Consider the following 18,477-nt stretch of genomic DNA (forward strand, 5'->3'; position numbering starts at 1 on the left):
GCGGCACCTTCGGCGGCCGAAAGTCCTAGACAGAGACGAAAGTCTCTTTTCGGGGGCAACTTCGGCAGCCGAATGCTGCCTCCACAAAGGGGGTTCGGCGGCCGAAACTCCCTTCGGCGGCCGAACCTGGTTTCTGCCAGAAGGGCAGAAACTTGGTTCAAACGAACCTCTTGCCTCCCAAAACCTCCCATCATGCATAATCTTGTTCTACAACATGCATACTTCACATACATTACACCTAGGGGCCTCAAACTATCATATAGCCCAACTACAACACTTCAAACACACAAAAATCAACATACATTGCTCAAATCATCAATATAACCCATAAACTCAACATATAACCTAACATGCATTTCTACCCATAGATCTTGCATAAAACTTATTTAAAACACATAAGGAGCTTAAGATCGGCTCTTACCTCTTGAAGATCGAGAGGGAGACGACCTAAACTTGGAGATCCACGAAAATGAGCTCCTGAGTTCCCAAAGCTCCAAAACTTGTTTCAAAAGCTTAAATCTTCAAAACCAAGTGAAAACAAGTGAAAATCTTGAAAGATTTAGAGGAAGAACATCAAAAATGGGTGAGGGACGGCGAAGACTCACCTTGGCCGAAAGTGGGAAAAAGCTCGCCCGTTTTCGGCTAAGGGACCCTTTTATAGTGGCTGGCCAGACCACGTTCGGGGGCCGAATGTGCCTCCGCATGCATGCCATGTTCGGCGGCCGAACATGAGGTTCGGCGGCCGAACCTGGACTTCCCTCACTCATGCTTTCGGGGGCCTAACGTGCCTCCAAAACGCATGCATGTTCGGCGGCCGAACTTGACTTTCGGCGGCCGAACCTGGGTTTTCCTCCAAGGACTTTTCATGCAAAAACTCATTTAATTTCATACTTAAAACCATTAAAACATGAAAATATTTTTATAAAACATGATTCTACCCTTCTAGAGGTCTCCGACATCCGAGATTCCACCGGACGGTAGGAATTCCGATACCGGAGTCTAGCCGGGTATTACACTGAGGCAATTCAATCCATTACCACCTAATAAGCGATCTCTTTCGTAAGAAAAAATATCTTTACTTGGTTTGGAATAACAAAAGTAGTAAGCACTAATAATGAAACTCAATTTGCGAGTTCTAAGTTTAAAGATTTCTACAGAAAATGGGTGATTGACTTAAGGTTCAATTCGACCTATCACCCATAGACCAATGAAATGACAGAGGTTATAAATATGATTATTCTAAAAGGGCTAAAGAAAGACTTAATAAAGTCAATGGCAATTGACCTGAGGAATTATCTCAAGTAATTTGGGCATATAAAACGATCCCGAGAATAGTCACGGAAGAACACAAATCAAATAAAGAACATGTAGAGATATATCACAAATTTTGAATTTTTTTCCGTATCAGGCATTTTGAGAGAACAAAGGGGTTATATCATTTCATAGCGGATCAGTGAATTATTGGGCCGAGCTGGATTTGAACCAGCGTAGACATATTGCCAACGAATTTACAGTCCGTCTCCATTAACCGCTCGGGCATCGACCCAGGAAGAATCAATTCTAGACTTATTAATAATCCTTTCTCTCTTGTGTATAGGGCCGAGGTAGTGATCCCAGTAGAAATTCGGGTAAGCAGTTTCTGGACACAACACCTTGAGACTTCAGAAAACTCTGAAGAAATACAATTTAATTTGGATCAAGCCGAATCTTTACAATAAAAGGCTGCAATCATAATGGCAGTTTATAGAAACAAAATATTTAGAATATTTAATAGTAGAGTCAGGCCACGTGCTTTCAATATTGGGGACTTTGTCCTTAAAAGAACAGACGTAACATTCGGTAATGCCGGGTCTGGTAAGTTGGGGGAAAATTGAAAAGACCATTTAGGTAGGGGTGAGCAGTATTCGGTTCAAATCGAAAAAAACCGACCGAACCGATTTGAAAATTTGGTTCGGTTTTTTTATACATTTCGGTTCGGTTCGGTTTGGTTTTGATCAGAAAAAATCAAAAAAATCAAACCGAACCGATTAGTGATAATAATATATTTTTTCAATAATATAGAGAAATTAAATCATATTAAGATTAAAATATTTTAATTAAATTTTAAAATATTAAAAATAAAGTGTTAAAAATAAAAAAATTAGTAAAAATTGAAACCGATCAAACTGAACCGAATCAGACCGGTTCGGTTCGATTCGGTTTCTAACCAAAATCAGTTCGGTTCGGTTTTTATAAACACTAAAATTTTGGTTTTCGGTTTATTCGATTCGATTCGATTTTGAACTGAACCGACCGAATGCTCATCCCTACATTTAGGGTCTCGAAGGTTATTCATCCAGGGTCTTATAAGCTGGCCAAGTTAGGTGGTCGAGTCATTTTTCATTCCTAGAATATTTATAATCTACAAAAATTTTATCAATAATGGTTAACGAGGTATTTTTTTCATGTGTTGTATTCTTTAGTAACAAGGAACGTTAGAACTGCCTTCTCCAAAAAGATTAAAGAGTATTCATTAAGGGCCACGAGGTGAAAACCCATCAAGCCATAATTCAGATGTTAGTCTCACTAAACAAAATATCTTATGTTAGGCCACAAGATGAAAACCTATCAGGCCATAATTTGAGTGTTAGTCACGTAAACTAAGGCATCTTATACCAGGCCACAATATGAGAATCCATCAGGCTCTAATCCAGGTGTTAGTTCCCGTAAACTAAGACATTTCATGCCAAGACCACAAGGTGGAAATCTACCAGGTATATGACCGAGTGTTAATCTCGATAAACGAAAGTTTTAAGGCCATAAGGCGGGAATCCGCCAGGCACATGACTAGGTGTTAGTCTCGATAAATAAAATTTTTAAGACCACAAGGCGAAAATTTGTCAAACACATGATCGGGTGTTAGTCTCGCTTCACAAAAAGTTTCTAAAGGCATTTTATGCCTAAACTATAAGGCGAGTATTAGTCAGGCTACGAGACTGGGTGTTAGTCTCGTTTCGTGAAAAGTTTCTAAGGCACTACATACTCAGGCCACAAGGTGGGAATCCATCAGGCCACAAGACTAGATATTAGTCCCGCTACACAAAAAGTTTCTAAAGACATTTTATGCTCAGTCCATAAAGCGAGTGTTAGCCAGGCTACGAGACTTGGTGTTAGTCCTGTTTTTAAAAAATTTTCTAAGGCACTGCATGCACAGACTACAAGGTGAGAATCCATTAGGCCATGAGACTGGGTGTTAGTCCCGCTTTATAAAAAGTTTCTAAAGGCATTTTATACCCAGGCTATGAGGTGAGTGTTAGCCAGGTTATGAGGCGAGTGTTAGCCAGGTTATGAGACGGGGTCTTAGTCCCGTTTTGTGAAAATTTTTGAAGGCATTACATACTCAAACCATGATACGGGTATCCATCAGGCCACATGATCGAGTGATTAGTCCCAAAAGGCTAAGGTAAATTTCTACCGAAAAACACCACAAGACAGGTAACCGCCAGACCACATGTCCAGATGTTAATTCCATTCTACAAATTTCTCAAAATTATTTTATGGCCACTAGTTAGGTTAGGGATCGAGTGATAAGTCCGGTTAGTAAGCCTATTTTAGTCACTTTCTAGTAAAGGTAATGATTACCAAGTTCTCTTTTGGCCGCGTGTTAACCCCTTAACAATTTTTTAGAAATTATTATTTGGCTATGGTCGGACGAGGAGTATGGTCGAGTATCGAGCATATAAGCACCTAACAAAAATAATGACGGAAAGGGATAGAAGGAAAGATTCATCATTAAAAATAAGGCAATTGTCATCTATAGACAGGAGCAGGTAAAACGACACAAGCACGAAAGGCTGATCTAAACAGGCCATGTTTCCCAAATTTTCAAGACAACTGTCACCTTCGAATCTGAAGAATCGAAGACAGGGTCACGTGAGTTGTCACCATAAGACATGATTACGTGGTAAAAGTCTGATAAATTGACACTCAGTCTCACTCGTGAAAAGGAAGACTCAGACACTGTAGTACTCGATTTTTCATAAAGACTCAGCCTTTCTTGAATAAGTCGAGTATTCATGTAAAGTTACCGTTAGTATAAAACAATCAAGTAGATACCCATTATGCCTGTAATCACTGGATTTCCAATCAATTAGCCAGTGGGATCTCCTATCAATTAACTGATGATCCCACCGGATTTTCAAAATATACAACAATTAACTCTATCTCTTACAATATAAAAGTTAATGATCACATAGATCAAGTTACGCAATTCTTATACAACTGCTCTTGAGTTCTAAGTAATTATTTATACTCGCCTCATTTTTTAGTTTATTAACTTTAGCGTTAGAGTGGATATCGTTAACGCCAATCATTTTACGTTCTCTTTTTTGCAGAATTGATCAATTACAACACAATTCTATTTCAATCGCATCAAAAATTAATAAAAGTTAAAATTATATAATTTTATAAAAATTCATTTGATTTTTTTAATTATTAAAATAACTTAATTAATATAAACCAGATTTACTAAAAAGAGAATTTTTTAGCAAGTCAGAAAAATAACAGACAAAATTAGAACTCTATCACAAGATTGACAACACAGTAAATTAAACAAATTCTTTTTCTTTTTTTTTTAAAGTTTAATACTAATTCAAAAATTTTATCAATGAATAATAATTAAATTAAAAAGACAACTCTAAACAAATAAAAAATATAAAGTGAGTATGGATGATATTTATAAAAAATTCAAAACGGACCCGAACGAGAAATAATGTCTTAATTATTAATTTCTTTTTTTTTTTTTCATATTCTTCTTGTAAAAAAAAAAGATGGCATTAATTTAGAATAATTAAAAATATGATTTTTGTGTTTGATTGAAGCATTGTATTCCTAATCTTTATCTGCTGACTGGAAGTGAAAGACAGCAAATGAAACTTGTGAATGCAATATGGACACTTTAAAGTATGAATGAGCTAATCATCTACTTGACCCCTTTGCCTAATTATTAGTATAATTTAATCTCAAATGAAATAATTGAAATATATTTTTATAAAAGAGTTAATAATAAAAAAAAATTACTTATAATTTTATTATAATTATAATTTATATTTTTTATCAGTTAAAATTTAACGTTTTTCAATTGAAATTATATATACTTTTAATTATTTAATTTAATCAGACTAGACAGTTAAATATTTAATCTATGTATTATTAATATTTTTAAAATTTACTCTAAATCTTAATATAATTTAAACAAATTAGTGGATTAGTATTATATTTGAGAGTTAAAAAAATAATTTAAAAAATATATTTAAAAAAATTATTTTATTAATTTTAAATTGAATTAGGTTAAATATTATTTTAAATTATTTTTTAATACTTTATAAATAATGTATTTAATAATTTTTTTAACAATAATTTTAAAAGTAATACTAAATAGTAAATATATTAGACAGATTAAAAAAATTTTAATTTTAATTAAAATAATATCAAAATAAATTATTATTATAAAATTATTGATAAAAATTTAAAAAAGTTAAGTAATAATATAAATAGTAAATTTTTAATATATATAATAATAAATTGAGTAAATTAATAATTTTATAAGTTTTCAACCATATAAGATAAATTGCATTTAGTCAGATATTAAAATAATAAAATTTAATGGATAAAAAAAATAAAAATATAGAGTAGAATTATAACAAAATAAAGTATATTATTCTTTTATAATTAATTCTAAACTTTATTTAATGTGAGGTATTGTGACAAAGCGTTGATATGATAAAATACGATAATTTTATTAATTTTTTAACCACATAAATAATGGCGGTACCATTTGAATTTTAAAATATAAGATTTTAATCGGTAAAAATAATACCTAATATAATTGTAATAAAATCAAAGGTATAAATTTTTTTTTCCATTAACTTTTTATAAAATTATGTGTGATTATTTTTTAATAATAAATTAAAAAAATAAGATTTTTCATTCAAATAAAAAAATAATAGAAAATAATCAAATTTACTTAAATTTTCTGAAAATTTTTTATTGTTTAGAGAATATGATATAATATGAATTTATATAATTGATAGAATTTATATTTAGAAATAAGTTCAATTAATCTCCAAGAGGTAAATGAGGTGAATTCAAAAGTTTGAGCTAATTAATTCCATTTAGCATAATATAATAATATTTTTTAATAAGTAAATATTATTTTTTATAATTTAAAAAATAAAAAATTTAGTATTTTATTTACTACAAAATTAAAAAAATCATATAAATATAATAAATAAAATTTTAAATATAAAAAATATTTTTATTATTAAAAAAATAATATTATATTAAATAAATGCTTATTTGATCGCTTGAATAACAAAGTTTCATATTATATTATAATAATAACAAAGGTAACATCTCAAGCAACAAGTCATCCCAGTTTTCATTTCAAACAAGCAGAGCTTGAATCTGTTGTAATTAGCAGAACTCTGAGTATCATCCTGTTCTGGACAACAAAAGTAAACATTTCAGAACATGGAAGCCATTGGTTTTCTCCAAGAATGCCAATACTCAAATTATGAATGCTCAACTCAAATTTCAACCCTTTTACTGCTTAGATGACTGAGTTTGTTTTGGGTCCACCTCCATCCTCCTCTGGAGCATCACTCGGAAGATCCAGCCCTCGAGGAATCTTTCCAGGATAGTTAGTTGTTGCAGGATCTGATTCTGTCATACTGAAGGAAGAATTGTAAATTTGTAAAATTCCTCAACTGGATAACAAGAATGTCTCTTTATACGTTATAAAAGATTACAAACTCACCTTCTGTCAACGATTACCATGGATCGAAGCTCACAATTCGCAAAGCTGCAAGTACATGCAACAAGTAATTTCCAGCTTTAAGATAGGTAGAACGGTAAAAATCCACAAGAAAACAGCAGAGTCTACCTCTGAACCAATGGATATTACATCAGAACAAAGAAAAATTATTCCACGCAACAGTTGCATGTACAATGATTATATGCTAACCATTGATTATGGTAGGACCTACATGAGTCCACCGTGATCAATGGCTATAATAAAACCATTAGTATATATAATGATTGTATTATAAAATTTCTCCAGAACAAGAGGATGCATTGCAAAAGCAAAAACAGACAAAAACAATGCAGCAAAAAAAGCATTTTGCCTTTCATGACACAATATAAAAGCCAAAAGCATGAGAATAAAGGACCAAAGCTGCAATCATTTGTGTTAGTGGTAGGGCAAGCATGAGCTTTCAGCTTGAAATTTGTAGGCCAAAAAAACAAAAGGTTCCAACATCCCTTTTCCCCCTTTCCAGCACAGATTTGAACTGAAAGGAACATTGACACTTGACTTTTGACGAAAGATAACGAAAAGGCAAAGTGAGAAGTTGTCATCAATAAATCCAAAGAAATTGCAGAATCCCACCCTACAGACACTCAGAAGCCTGCACAAACAATCTACTATGCTAAAAGTTGATGCAGAGAGTGTCAGGTGATATCTTCAGGTAACAGGCATCGTTGACACTTACCGATTGCATATTTCCTTTTTCACCAATGGGTGACAGTCATTTCCAAATGCATTCAAGGTATGAAACAAGAACCCACTGTGGGTAACTATTGCTATCTCTTTCTCTTTCCTTGTCCACAACCTGCAAAGTGAATTGTTGAGGTGCAAGATGCAATGGCAGCACACAGACACATACATAAAATTACACATATAGACACACATATGGCACTCCCCCTTCCCTTCCACAGTCCCACTCATTAAATTTACAGTAGAAATTGGACTGCAACATGCAAGAAATTATCTCTACAGACAAAAATTGGCCATAATTTTACGGTGCGCATGCTCCCTAGCTGAAAACTATTGGCTCTATGAATGATGTTAAAAATCAAGTCACGAGAATCTTTGGAAAAGGATTTGCTATATAGCATTCTTGTGAAAGATGAGATCTTGAAAGGGTTAAAGAGCAATATAAGAGGAAAGAAAATTAAATATTACAATCAAAATGAGGATGAGACAACAGTATAACGTTTCTGGTTCAGAAGGTATTTAGTTGATTTTTATAGCCCAGATCAGCTAATGTTCCTGGTTTTAGATGGTTTCAAAGCAAAAAGGTTCACAGTTTTTGCAGTTACATTCTAAAGAACATACTGTTTCCAGAGTTAAGAGATTCTCAAAAGAATGGAAAAAGAGCTCAATCAATGATGAGCAAATATGTACCAGTTCATGAACTTTAATCCCCTGGCAGTAAGTTCTTCAGTTGTCTCTCTCACATTGGCCTTCCACATTTCATCCTCATCAGTTTCTATCTGAAACAGAGCGTCAAAGGTTGTTAAACAGGACAGCAAGACAATAGGTAGAAATTAGTCTGACCTAGAAAAGCTACTGAAAGATAACTCAATTATAGAGAAGCTTATAATGGTTAATTTTTCACTTTATCTGAAGCATCCAAGTACTTGCCAATGAAAAATCAATTGCAGGGAAAAGAAATTGATAGTCACTGATGTTTTGCCTCTTGTCACAAGGATGCACACCCTGCAGACCAATATGACTCGTAAGAGAATTGTAAGGCTCCATTTATGGACTGCAAGGGTAATAAATTACGCAGTTCTTAACAATTTGTTTAAACATTCTTTCAATTAGAAGCATCTATTACATAAAGTCTCAACACAAGAAAATGTCATAGAGAACATACAAAATGTTCTCGGCAGAGTTCTACAGCAATGAAAGGTGGGGAATTGAGGCTTGAAATTGCAGCTTGACCACTATTTCCAGCATTTGCTACCATAAGTGGCAGTGCATCTGTCCTATCTGTATAGCCGCCACCTCCAAAAACTCCAACAGCTGTTTGCAATGTCCTAAAAGCCATAGTTATAATTGCTTAACGAGAGAAGATCTGACAAAAGCATTTGTTTTTACAGGGCACTGAATATGAACAAACCAAATTTTCTAAAAGAAAGATTAAATCCTACATTCCTACACTTATATCCAATATATGATTTTTGGAACACAATCCTGATAATAACTTAACTCTAGAAACAGTACCACCAATTTTAACTCCAGCTATGAATGTAAGAAATTTTAAAATGTAAAATAAACTACACAAAAGGAACTACTAAAAAGAAAAAGCTCTCGTCACTAGTCCTTGGAGGTTATTGAAACCACAGCCAGGAGTTAATATTCTCAGCAATCAACTCTTCATTTTTGTGGAATAAGAAAAACAAAAGTCCTATACTTAAACTCCAGGAATTTTGGTCACATAAAATAAAATGAATTTTCAACCCCAAGAGGAGAACTCAAAATCCACTAACCAAGAAAATCTGTGAGAAGGGTGTTTGGCATGATCATAAAGAACATACAAAAATGGCATATGTACTTTGGAGTTGTAAGTAAACTGAGAAAACTATCTGAAGCAAAAATAAAACAAGCAAGAAAAAAAAAGCAGTAAAGTAGCTCATGAGGGCTACTCTACTCACAAAAGAAGTTGAGGTAAAGTTGAAAACAAATAACTCTGATGGTGAATACCGATACTTCATTCTATCATCAATCTGGCTGAAAGTTTACATAAAAATAAATTCAAGAGAATATAAGTTTCTTTGAGAATACTGTTTGTGCACACATCAATGTCATGTGTTTCACTAGGAGAATACAAGTAATAAACTAGAGATGTCCACTGCTTTCTAGTTGGATACAACCATGAAAAATGTCCAGAAATCTAATTAAACATTAGAAGTCAACAAGGTTAGGAGCAAATGCGAGGACAAGTTGACCGAAACAAGTTACATTTTTCATTAAGCATAAGGTGAATTTCCTAACCAGCAAACTACATCAGCCTCTCAAATGCAGATATGCACAAATTCCTAGATGAACATTTTCATCACTGAAAACAAACAGGACTCTTCTTCCTATCGGCTCCAAAAATTTATAGACTTCGTTTTTCAATATAAAAAATGTTTAATTTATTGTTAGGCATAGGACAAACAAACCATAAAAGCAGGAATGTCAGCTTAAATAGGAGCATGGGATGCAAGCTTCAGCACCTTAGCAAAGGAGATGCAATAACCAACTCAATCCTCTTGGAAAGGCCACATGTTCGAACATGCTTATGCAAATTGCCAACCTACAACAGAAGCAAAATAGGACTAATATCAGATTACCGCCGTGCTTCTCCTGAACAGCATTAGCAGCATTTCTAGAATTATTTTTCCTCTTTTTTTGGGTTAAGCATTTAGCAGTTTGTCTTACCTGCTGCCAACCAAGTTGAGTAAGTTGTGCATCAAAATATTGGGGAGACAAGTAAGCTTTGTAATTCTTATCTCCCTCTACATTGTGCATCCCTTGTGCATGCCTCACCTGGATGCATGGTTTTATAAGACCAGAATGCCTTGATTTGCGGGCAAAACCCAAGAAAGAAGGCAATGGTGGACACCCTTCAGACCAAATATATAGCAACTTCATATCCACAATGGACACAGCAGATAATTTGAAAAACAAATTTGATACCAACCAGGTGAAGAGTTTTGCAGCGATGCAACGGGAACAACCTTGGACCTGGACAATCCATATCTGCAACTGAATCTGATAAACATTAACTTTCAAATATAAGACAAGACATTCAATAGCATTGAACCTGAATATGAAGTACAATTATATACACAAAACATCTTAGCTCCGAAGGAAAAATAAGAAGAGGAAACTATAAGCAAGTGTGGAAGAGGAACTACAAAAATATCAGAGCTTTTAACAGATAGAGCAATAGCGTAAGATAAATTATGTAAACTGTGTTGTGATCAATTAAAGATCAAAACAGTTCCAAATTCTTAAAAGTATTTCAAATTTCCACTACAAAAGAAACTCTGGTTGGAGTTACAGATCTTCTTCAACATAAAATCAATCAAACTGAATCAAATCTAACAAAATAACCCAGAAGAGAAAAAGCAAAACAAACACAATACACATTTAGAATTACAGAAAGAAGCAGAGGATCAGATGCCAAAGGCCAAAGACCACAAATCCAAAATACCCAGAAGAAAAAAAAGGAACCCAGTAACAGTAACAGTAACAGATAAACATAGTAATCAGTATAGAGAAGTTCTCAACTACGGGCTGAGATTGGAAGGGGTGGTCGTGAAGTCACCTGAGAAGGAAGAGGAAGATGAGAAGAAAGGGAGCTGAGTTGTGACCCAAGTAGTAGAAAAAAGATGGACAGATAATGACCAATTGGGTGGAGAATCAGTGATGGTTGATTGGACTGATAAAGTTGCACTTGCAAGTAAAAGTGCCCTTTTTTCTTTTTTTCTTTTTTTCTTTTTTCCCTTCTTTTGATTTGTGGTTTGTCCCTAGAGTAAGAGCATGTCAGTGGGCATCCCACCCAGATCTGAAGATTCCTACGCAAGAAAAAAAAAAATCCTTGTAGTTAATATTTAAATTTGTTGGTTCTCCGAGCCTTATCGGCCATGTCTTCTTCAAAGAGTAGGTTTCTTCGACCCCATTGCGAGGTAGAAATGTTGGGTTATTTGAAGACGGGTCGGTTCTTGCTCGGTCCCTTTAAATGCTAGGGTTTCTTGAGCAGCCAACAAAATGGGTCGGGCCGCTTATCTTTGAGCTTTGATTGTTGTTTTTATTTTATTTTTAAAAAAAATTAATAAATTCTATTTAGGAGCGAATACTATTAAATTTAAACCAATAAAAAAATCAATGGGTATAAAAAATTGAGTTTTATACATTCAATACTTTAAAATGGTCAGGACATTACGAAATCAAATTGTTTTGACAGTTAGATTTATTTCTTCATTACAAAATCTGGGATCTGTTTACAAGCAAGAAAAGCAACATACTTGCCCAGATTTTACAGGAATTCAAGCTCGAAACTTTGCAACAATTTTATCCACAAAACCAAAGTATATGTCCCCCAAGATGTTCTGATTGCAAAAGTTAAATAAGGAAGCAATAACCCAGCTGCATATCCCAGCCCAATGCTCAAGTAGAACCACTTATCAATGAAGCTGTCATCCCTGTCAGAGTCTGCATTCCTTCTGCCGTCTGAGTCACCTGTCACTCCACCATCTGAACACTTCACTGTAAGGGGACCTCCACATAGACCTGGGTTCCCAGAAAAGGATGTTGCATTAAAAGTTGTCATCTGATTTGTGTAAGGGATTATACCTGACAATTTGTTGTTTGAAACGTTCAGATATGCCAAGAATGTCATTGAAGACATGCTTGGAGGAATCCCACCTGAGAAGTTGTTGTCTGAGAGATCAAGAGATAACAATTGGCGTAGTTCTGAGATGCTATTGGGAATCCTGCCACTGATATGATTTCCAGACAAGTTCAAAACCACCAAGCCAACCAATTTTGTTATTTGTTCTGGGAGCTCGCCATGTAAATTGTTTCCGGAAAGATCTATACTTGTTAGAAGGGAAAGAGTCTTGGTGTATACAAGAGGCTGGCCGTACATATTCACAGCGAAGTTTTCTTGATAGTATTGTGTCATGTAAGATCCGTAGAACAAATAGATGTTTACAGTTTGTTGTTGAGTCATGGCTTTAAGATCTCCAAAGCTGGCAGGAATTGTGCTGTTCAACTTGTTTTCTGCCAGGTCAAGAACTTGCAGGGAACTTGTTAGTAATTTGCCTTTAGTATTTGACTAAGTCTTTATAGATTTTTTTAATCTTTAATCATGATTTACTTGTTGCTTAATTATAGGAGATTAGTTTAGATTTTTTCCAGATTATTTGCAGCAGTAGTTAAGTAGTTTTTTCCTTATAAATATTCATCAGTAAATAAGAAGAAGTATGCTTCCAAGTCCAATATATTCCAGTTCTTTAAACCCTTTTCATATAGCTTTATATCTGTCTTTGCTACAAAGTGGTATCAGAGCAAAGAAGGATAATGAGAAAAGAAGAAAATGTGGAGGATGCTTTGAAGGCCAAGTCAGAAAGTTCAGGAGGCAAAGACAAGAAATTTATTGAAAAATATAAGAGCAGCAATGTCAACAAAGGGGCTAGTTCACCTTGTACACACTGCAAAAAGTTGAATCATCATCCAAAGAAGTGTTGGTGGAGGCCTGACATTAAGTGCAGAAAGTGTGGTATCATGGGACATATGGAGAAAGTGTGCAAATCCCAACATTCCGAAGTAGCAAAAGCTCATATAGAAGAAAATGATGAAGAACAACTCTTTGTGGCAACGTGTTTTGCAGCTAAGAACAACTCAAGTGATTCTTGGTTGATAGATAGCGGCTGCACCAATCACATGACTAACGATCCAACTCGCTTCATAGAGATCAATAAGACTTTTATCTCTAAAGTGAGAATTGGAAATGGCCAGCTTATTCCAGTCAAAGGAAAAGGCACAGTGGAAATTGAGAGCTTGACAGGTTTAAAACTTATTTCTGATGTTCTTTATGTGCCTGATATTGACCAAAATTTGTTGAGTGTTGGGCAGCTTCTTGAAAAAGGCTACAAAGTTTTTTTTGAAGATAATAAATGCTTTATTAAAGATGCAATGGGCATAAATGTGTTTAAGGTCATGATGAAGTCTAAGAGTTTTGCTTTGAATCTACTGGAAAATAGACAAGCAACACTTGTATGTCACCTCAGCAATGCAGAGTTGTGGCACAAAAGGTTGGGACACTTTCATCATGCTGGATTACTGTCTATGCAGAAAAATGATTTTGTGAAGGGTGTCCCACCACTCGAAGAAGAGCTAGCTGATTGTGTGGCTTGTCAATATGGAAAGCAGGAAACCATTTCCTCGAATCGTATGGAGAGCATCACACAAGCTGCAGCTGGTGCATTCAGATGTTGGGGGACCTCAGAAAACATCATCTTTAAATGGTAATCAGTATTATATTACATTTATTGATGATTCACAAGATTTTGTTGGATTTACTTCTTCAAATCCAAAGCTGAGGTTGCTAGCATATTCTGGAAGTTTAAAAATTGGGTGGAAAATCAAAGTGATTGCAGAATACGAACAATAAGATCTGACAATGGGACAGAGTACAAGAATGCAATTTTTGATAAATTTTGTGAGGATGCAGGTATTGAGCACCAACTCACAACTCCTTACACTCCCCAGCAGAATGGCGTAAGTGAGAGAAAGAACCGGAGCATCATGGAGATGGCAAGATGCATGCTGCATGAAAAAGAGTTGCCAAAAAATCTTTGGGCAGAAGCTTCAAGTACTGCAGTGTTCTTGCTGAATAGGCTCCCGACTAGAGCTATTGAAGGCAAAACACCATTTGAGGCCTGGTTTGGTTATAAGCCAGATTTACAAAATCTAAAAATTTTTGGTTGCCTATGTTTTTCTTATGTGCCACAGGTGAAGAGAGATAAACTTGATAAGAAGGCAGAACCTGGTATATTTGTCGGATACAGCAGCACTTCTAAAGCTTACAGAATTTTCCAACCTCAAAATGGGAAAATTATTGTAAGTCGTGATGTCAAATTCATGGAGGACAAGCAATGGATTTGGGATGAGACAATAAAAAGAGAATTTTCAGAATTCTCTCAAGAACTTGATGACAAGATAGATGATGTTCCTGTTCGTGGCACAAGATTATTGTCCGATATCTATGCAAGGAGTAATGTTGCTGTTTTTGAGCCTGCAGAATTCAATGAAGCAATGAAGGATGACAAATGGATAGATTCCATGAAAGATGAACTACGAATGATCGAGAAGAATGACACATGGGAGTTGGTGGACAGACCTCAAAATAGAAAGATCATTGGTGTGAAATGGGTTTATAGGACCAAACTCAATGCTGATGGTTCTGTAAACAAACATAAAGCCAGATTAGTTGCGAAAGGGTACAATCAAGTCTTCAGAGTAGATTTTTCAGAAACTTTTGCTCCGGTTGCACGTTTGGAGACTATAAGGATGTTGCTGGCTTTATCTGCACAAAAGGGTTGGAAACTTTATCAGCTGGATGTTAAGTTGGCTTTTTTAAATGGTTTTCTTCAAGAAGAAATCTATGTTGAACAGCCTGAGGGATTTCTAGTCAAGGGAAAGGAGGAGAAAGTTTACAAACTGAAGAAGGCTTTGTATGGCCTGAAACAGGCTCCCAGGGCTTGGTACAGCAGAGTTGATGTTTATCTTCAAAGTCTTGGATTTGAAAAAAGTCCAAGTGAAGCCACCTTATATGTGAAGAAATCTGATACTAACATAATTGTGGTATCTATTTATGTTGACGATTTGCTTGTTGCAGGAAGCAATGAAAAATTGGTGAATGAATTTAAAGCTGATATGTTCAAAGCTTTTGAGATGACAGATCTTGGTTTATTGTCTTATTTTTTGGGCCTAGAGGTGAAAAAAAGTGATCATGAAGTCTTCATATGCCGAGCAATTTTTCAAATCATGTATAATATAAAAAATATTTTTAAAATCATGCAGGATCCGAAAATATTTTCGGATCCTGTGTGTCAACGCTGATAGTTCGCCAGTCATATTGGCGAACCCAGAAGTTCGCCATCAATAATGACGAACTTCATGATGTTCGCCACTATGAGTGGCGAACATAACTTGTTCGGCACCCATGGTGCCGAACAAGTGGAACCGTGCCACATGAGCAGAGCAATCTGCTCGCGTGGCTGCAGCGTGGCATGTTCGGCAATAATGGTGCCGAACATGCATAATTCAATGATTCGTCAGAGATTCCTGACGAAGCATTGACCGCGAAAAGAGTTCGGCACTGATAGTGCCGAACTCTTTTCTGTGCATGCAGAGCCACGCGGCTCTGCATGCACAGTCCTGGACAGAGGAGACTTTGGCTTTAAAGCCGAAGTCTCGCTCTTCTTCTTTCTCTTTCCCCCTTGAAAATTTTTATCCTCCTTCTCCTCTGCGCAGCTCTCTTCTCTCGCTCCATCGCCGGAAGCCTTCATCTTCAGCAAATCTTCTTCTCCAGCAAATCTTCTTCTCCAGCACAAGCGATCTCTTTCCACCAGGTTTTTATTGATCTTATTTTTTATTGATCTTGTTTTTTTTTTAAATATGTATATATAATTTTTTCACTTAATATATAAAAAATAAAAACAAAAAATAAAATATTAAATTATGATAAAATAAAAAGAAGTTGTTATATAATTATTAGAAATTATTTTTAGAAAAGCAAAAAATAAAAGCCAAAAATATTATTAATATAAGTGGTTATATAAATATTAAAAATTTAAATAAAGTTAAATTTAATAAATTAAATAGTTAATTTTTTTAATGAGTTAATATTATAGTTATAATAATATTTGTTATAAATATAATAAATTAATTTTATATTTAAGTTATTATAAATTTTGTTAAATATATAATAAAATTAAAGATTTTTAAAATAAATAATAATTAAGAAAATTAAAAGAAATAATTTTTTTAATAAATATAATAAATTTATTATTAAAAATTTTTCATCCGTAATAATGTTTTATTGTTTTATTCTTGTAATATAATAATAAATAAATTATATATTATTAATTTTATGTAATGTTGAAGTTTTTTAAATATTTTATAATAAATAATAAAATTTAATATTTTTTTTAAATATTATAGTATTATTTTTGAAAATATTTCATCTGTAATAATGTTTTATTATTTTGAAATTAATATTTATTTTATTTTTATATCATATTAATAAATAAATTATATAATAGTAATTTTATTATATGTTTCAGTTTATGTAAATATTTTCGAAAATCAAATAAAGTTTAAGATTTTTTAAAAAGTATAATTTCAAAGAAAAAAATATGAAATTTTTTTAAGAATATATATATATATATTTTTTAAATTATGTAATCCGATAGATTTTTTTTATTGTTTAAATATATTTTTTTTTGTATTATAATATTATGTATATTGATTAGAAATAATTTTAATTTATGTTTAAGTTATTTTAAATAATTGTTAATATGTAATGAAATTTAATTTTGCTAAATGAATATAATTAAAAATGTAATAAAATTTAATAATTTTTTTAATTGTAAACTCAAAATATTAGAAAAATATTATGTATTGTTTTATTTTTAAATTTGTAATGTGCTGTTAAATTTAGACTTAGTTATGAATGAAATTATGTTGTGATTTTAGGATGAAATATTGGTGTGATGGAATATTTATTGAGATTTTTAATAGAATATTTATTATGATTTTTGGATAGAATATTTTTGAAGTGGTTGTATTTGTTGTGATTTTATGGTATAATATGTGTAGAATATGTATGTTATTGTAGTGTTAAATTATATACATTTATTTAGTGAGTAAATGATGTTTGAATATTGTTTAATTGGTGAATGTGTATTAGTATAACATTTTTTTGTGGTGTGAATTTGTATAATTAGATATGGAAGAAAGGCGCAACCGTCGTGACAGACGCGATTATATTTTACCTGGTCCCAATGATCCATCGTTGCTATATGGACAAGCCGAACATAGGTCTGAGGCTATATGGCAACAAAATATAGAAAGTGGGGCAATAGGTTGTAGAAGAACGGGTACAGTTTTACATTTGGGTGAAATACCAGATCAAATAATACCTTATCTACGACAGTCGGGTTTTTATGGTGTAATCCGGTTAGGTTTTTTTGCATTAGATTGGCACTTAATTACGGCTCTTGTTGAGAGGTGGCGACCAGAGACGCATACATTTATGTTTCCTGAAGGAGAAATGACTATAACCCTTCAGGATGTGGGGCTAATAACCGGGTTGCCTGTCAATGGTGCAGCTGTTACAGGCCGATCACGCCACCATTGGCCTTCAGTTTGTGAGGCGTTATTAGGTGTCGTTCCACCTAATAATGCCATTAGAGGGTGTTATTTGAAACTAAGTTGGCTTGCTGAGGAATTTAGTCAACTTCCCGATGATGCTGATGAGGAAGTTGTTCATAGGTTTGCAAGAGCATACATGATGAGAGTGATTGGATCCATATTTGGTGATACATCTGCGTCGCGGGTGAACTTAATGTTTCTACCTTTGTTAGCCGATCTTGAGGACGCTGGTAATTATAGCTGGGGTGGGGCATGTCTGGCATGGTTGTATAGACAGTTATGTAAGGCGACAAATCCTGAAGTTATGCAAATGTCTGGTCCCTTATTTATAGTTCAGATATGGGCATGGGACCGGATCACAGCGGTATCGCCGGCACTGTCAGACAGAGCACCACATCATGATGCTCCACTAGGCAGCAGGTATGTGATATTATGTAATCGTTAAATTTTATTTCATATTTAATATTAAATATTTAAATAAATATTTGCTAATATAAATTGTTGTGCAGGTGGAGTAATGCCAGACATGTTACGGAGGTAGTCACCCACGTGCTCGTGGAGCTGCGATATCAGCTTGATAGATTATTACCCGAGCAGGTACTAATATTAATAAATGAACTAATATTCTGAACCTACATTAATTATTGCATAACAATTAAATGTTCATTGCAGGTACTTTGGGAGCCGTACAGTGATGGCCTGATTCAGTCGCTGCCCGA

At 33.9% G+C, this 18,477-nt stretch overlaps 2 protein-coding genes across 11 annotated transcripts; both read right to left on the reverse strand.

Annotated features, from left to right (window-relative positions):
- Positions 1–6,335: 6,335 nt before the first annotated feature.
- On the reverse strand, positions 6,336–11,510 carry LOC110619813 (phosphoglycerate mutase-like protein 1). Of its 10 annotated transcripts, XM_043958464.1 has the most exons (11): positions 11,142–11,506; positions 10,512–10,582; positions 10,250–10,357; positions 10,045–10,124; positions 8,700–8,862; positions 8,465–8,539; positions 8,225–8,313; positions 7,530–7,649; positions 6,797–6,841; positions 6,566–6,710; positions 6,336–6,476 (listed from the first exon to the last, which is right to left on the reverse strand). In XM_043958464.1, exons 2-10 carry the CDS (start codon positions 10,566–10,568, stop codon positions 6,590–6,592), a joined length of 858 nt encoding a protein of 285 aa, XP_043814399.1. In that variant the 5' UTR covers positions 10,569–10,582; positions 11,142–11,506; the 3' UTR covers positions 6,336–6,476; positions 6,566–6,589. The 10 variants fall into 10 exon arrangements, with proteins under 10 accessions (XP_043814399.1, XP_021619064.1, XP_021619066.1 ...); XM_021763372.2 differs by having other exon boundaries at positions 6,336–6,710; positions 11,142–11,505; XM_021763374.2 differs by having other exon boundaries at positions 6,336–6,710; positions 10,512–10,576; positions 11,142–11,343.
- Positions 11,511–11,852: 342 nt separating this feature from the next.
- Positions 11,853–12,548, reverse strand: LOC122723963 (putative receptor like protein 25). The gene has a single exon (XM_043958093.1). It carries the CDS (start codon positions 12,546–12,548, stop codon positions 11,853–11,855), a length of 696 nt encoding a protein of 231 aa, XP_043814028.1.
- Between the last annotated feature and the right edge of the window lie 5,929 nt (positions 12,549–18,477).

This window comes from Manihot esculenta, chromosome 7, assembly GCF_001659605.2.
Source record: "Manihot esculenta cultivar AM560-2 chromosome 7, M.esculenta_v8, whole genome shotgun sequence".
In the NCBI taxonomy this organism is placed as follows: Eukaryota; Viridiplantae; Streptophyta; class Magnoliopsida; order Malpighiales; family Euphorbiaceae; genus Manihot; species Manihot esculenta.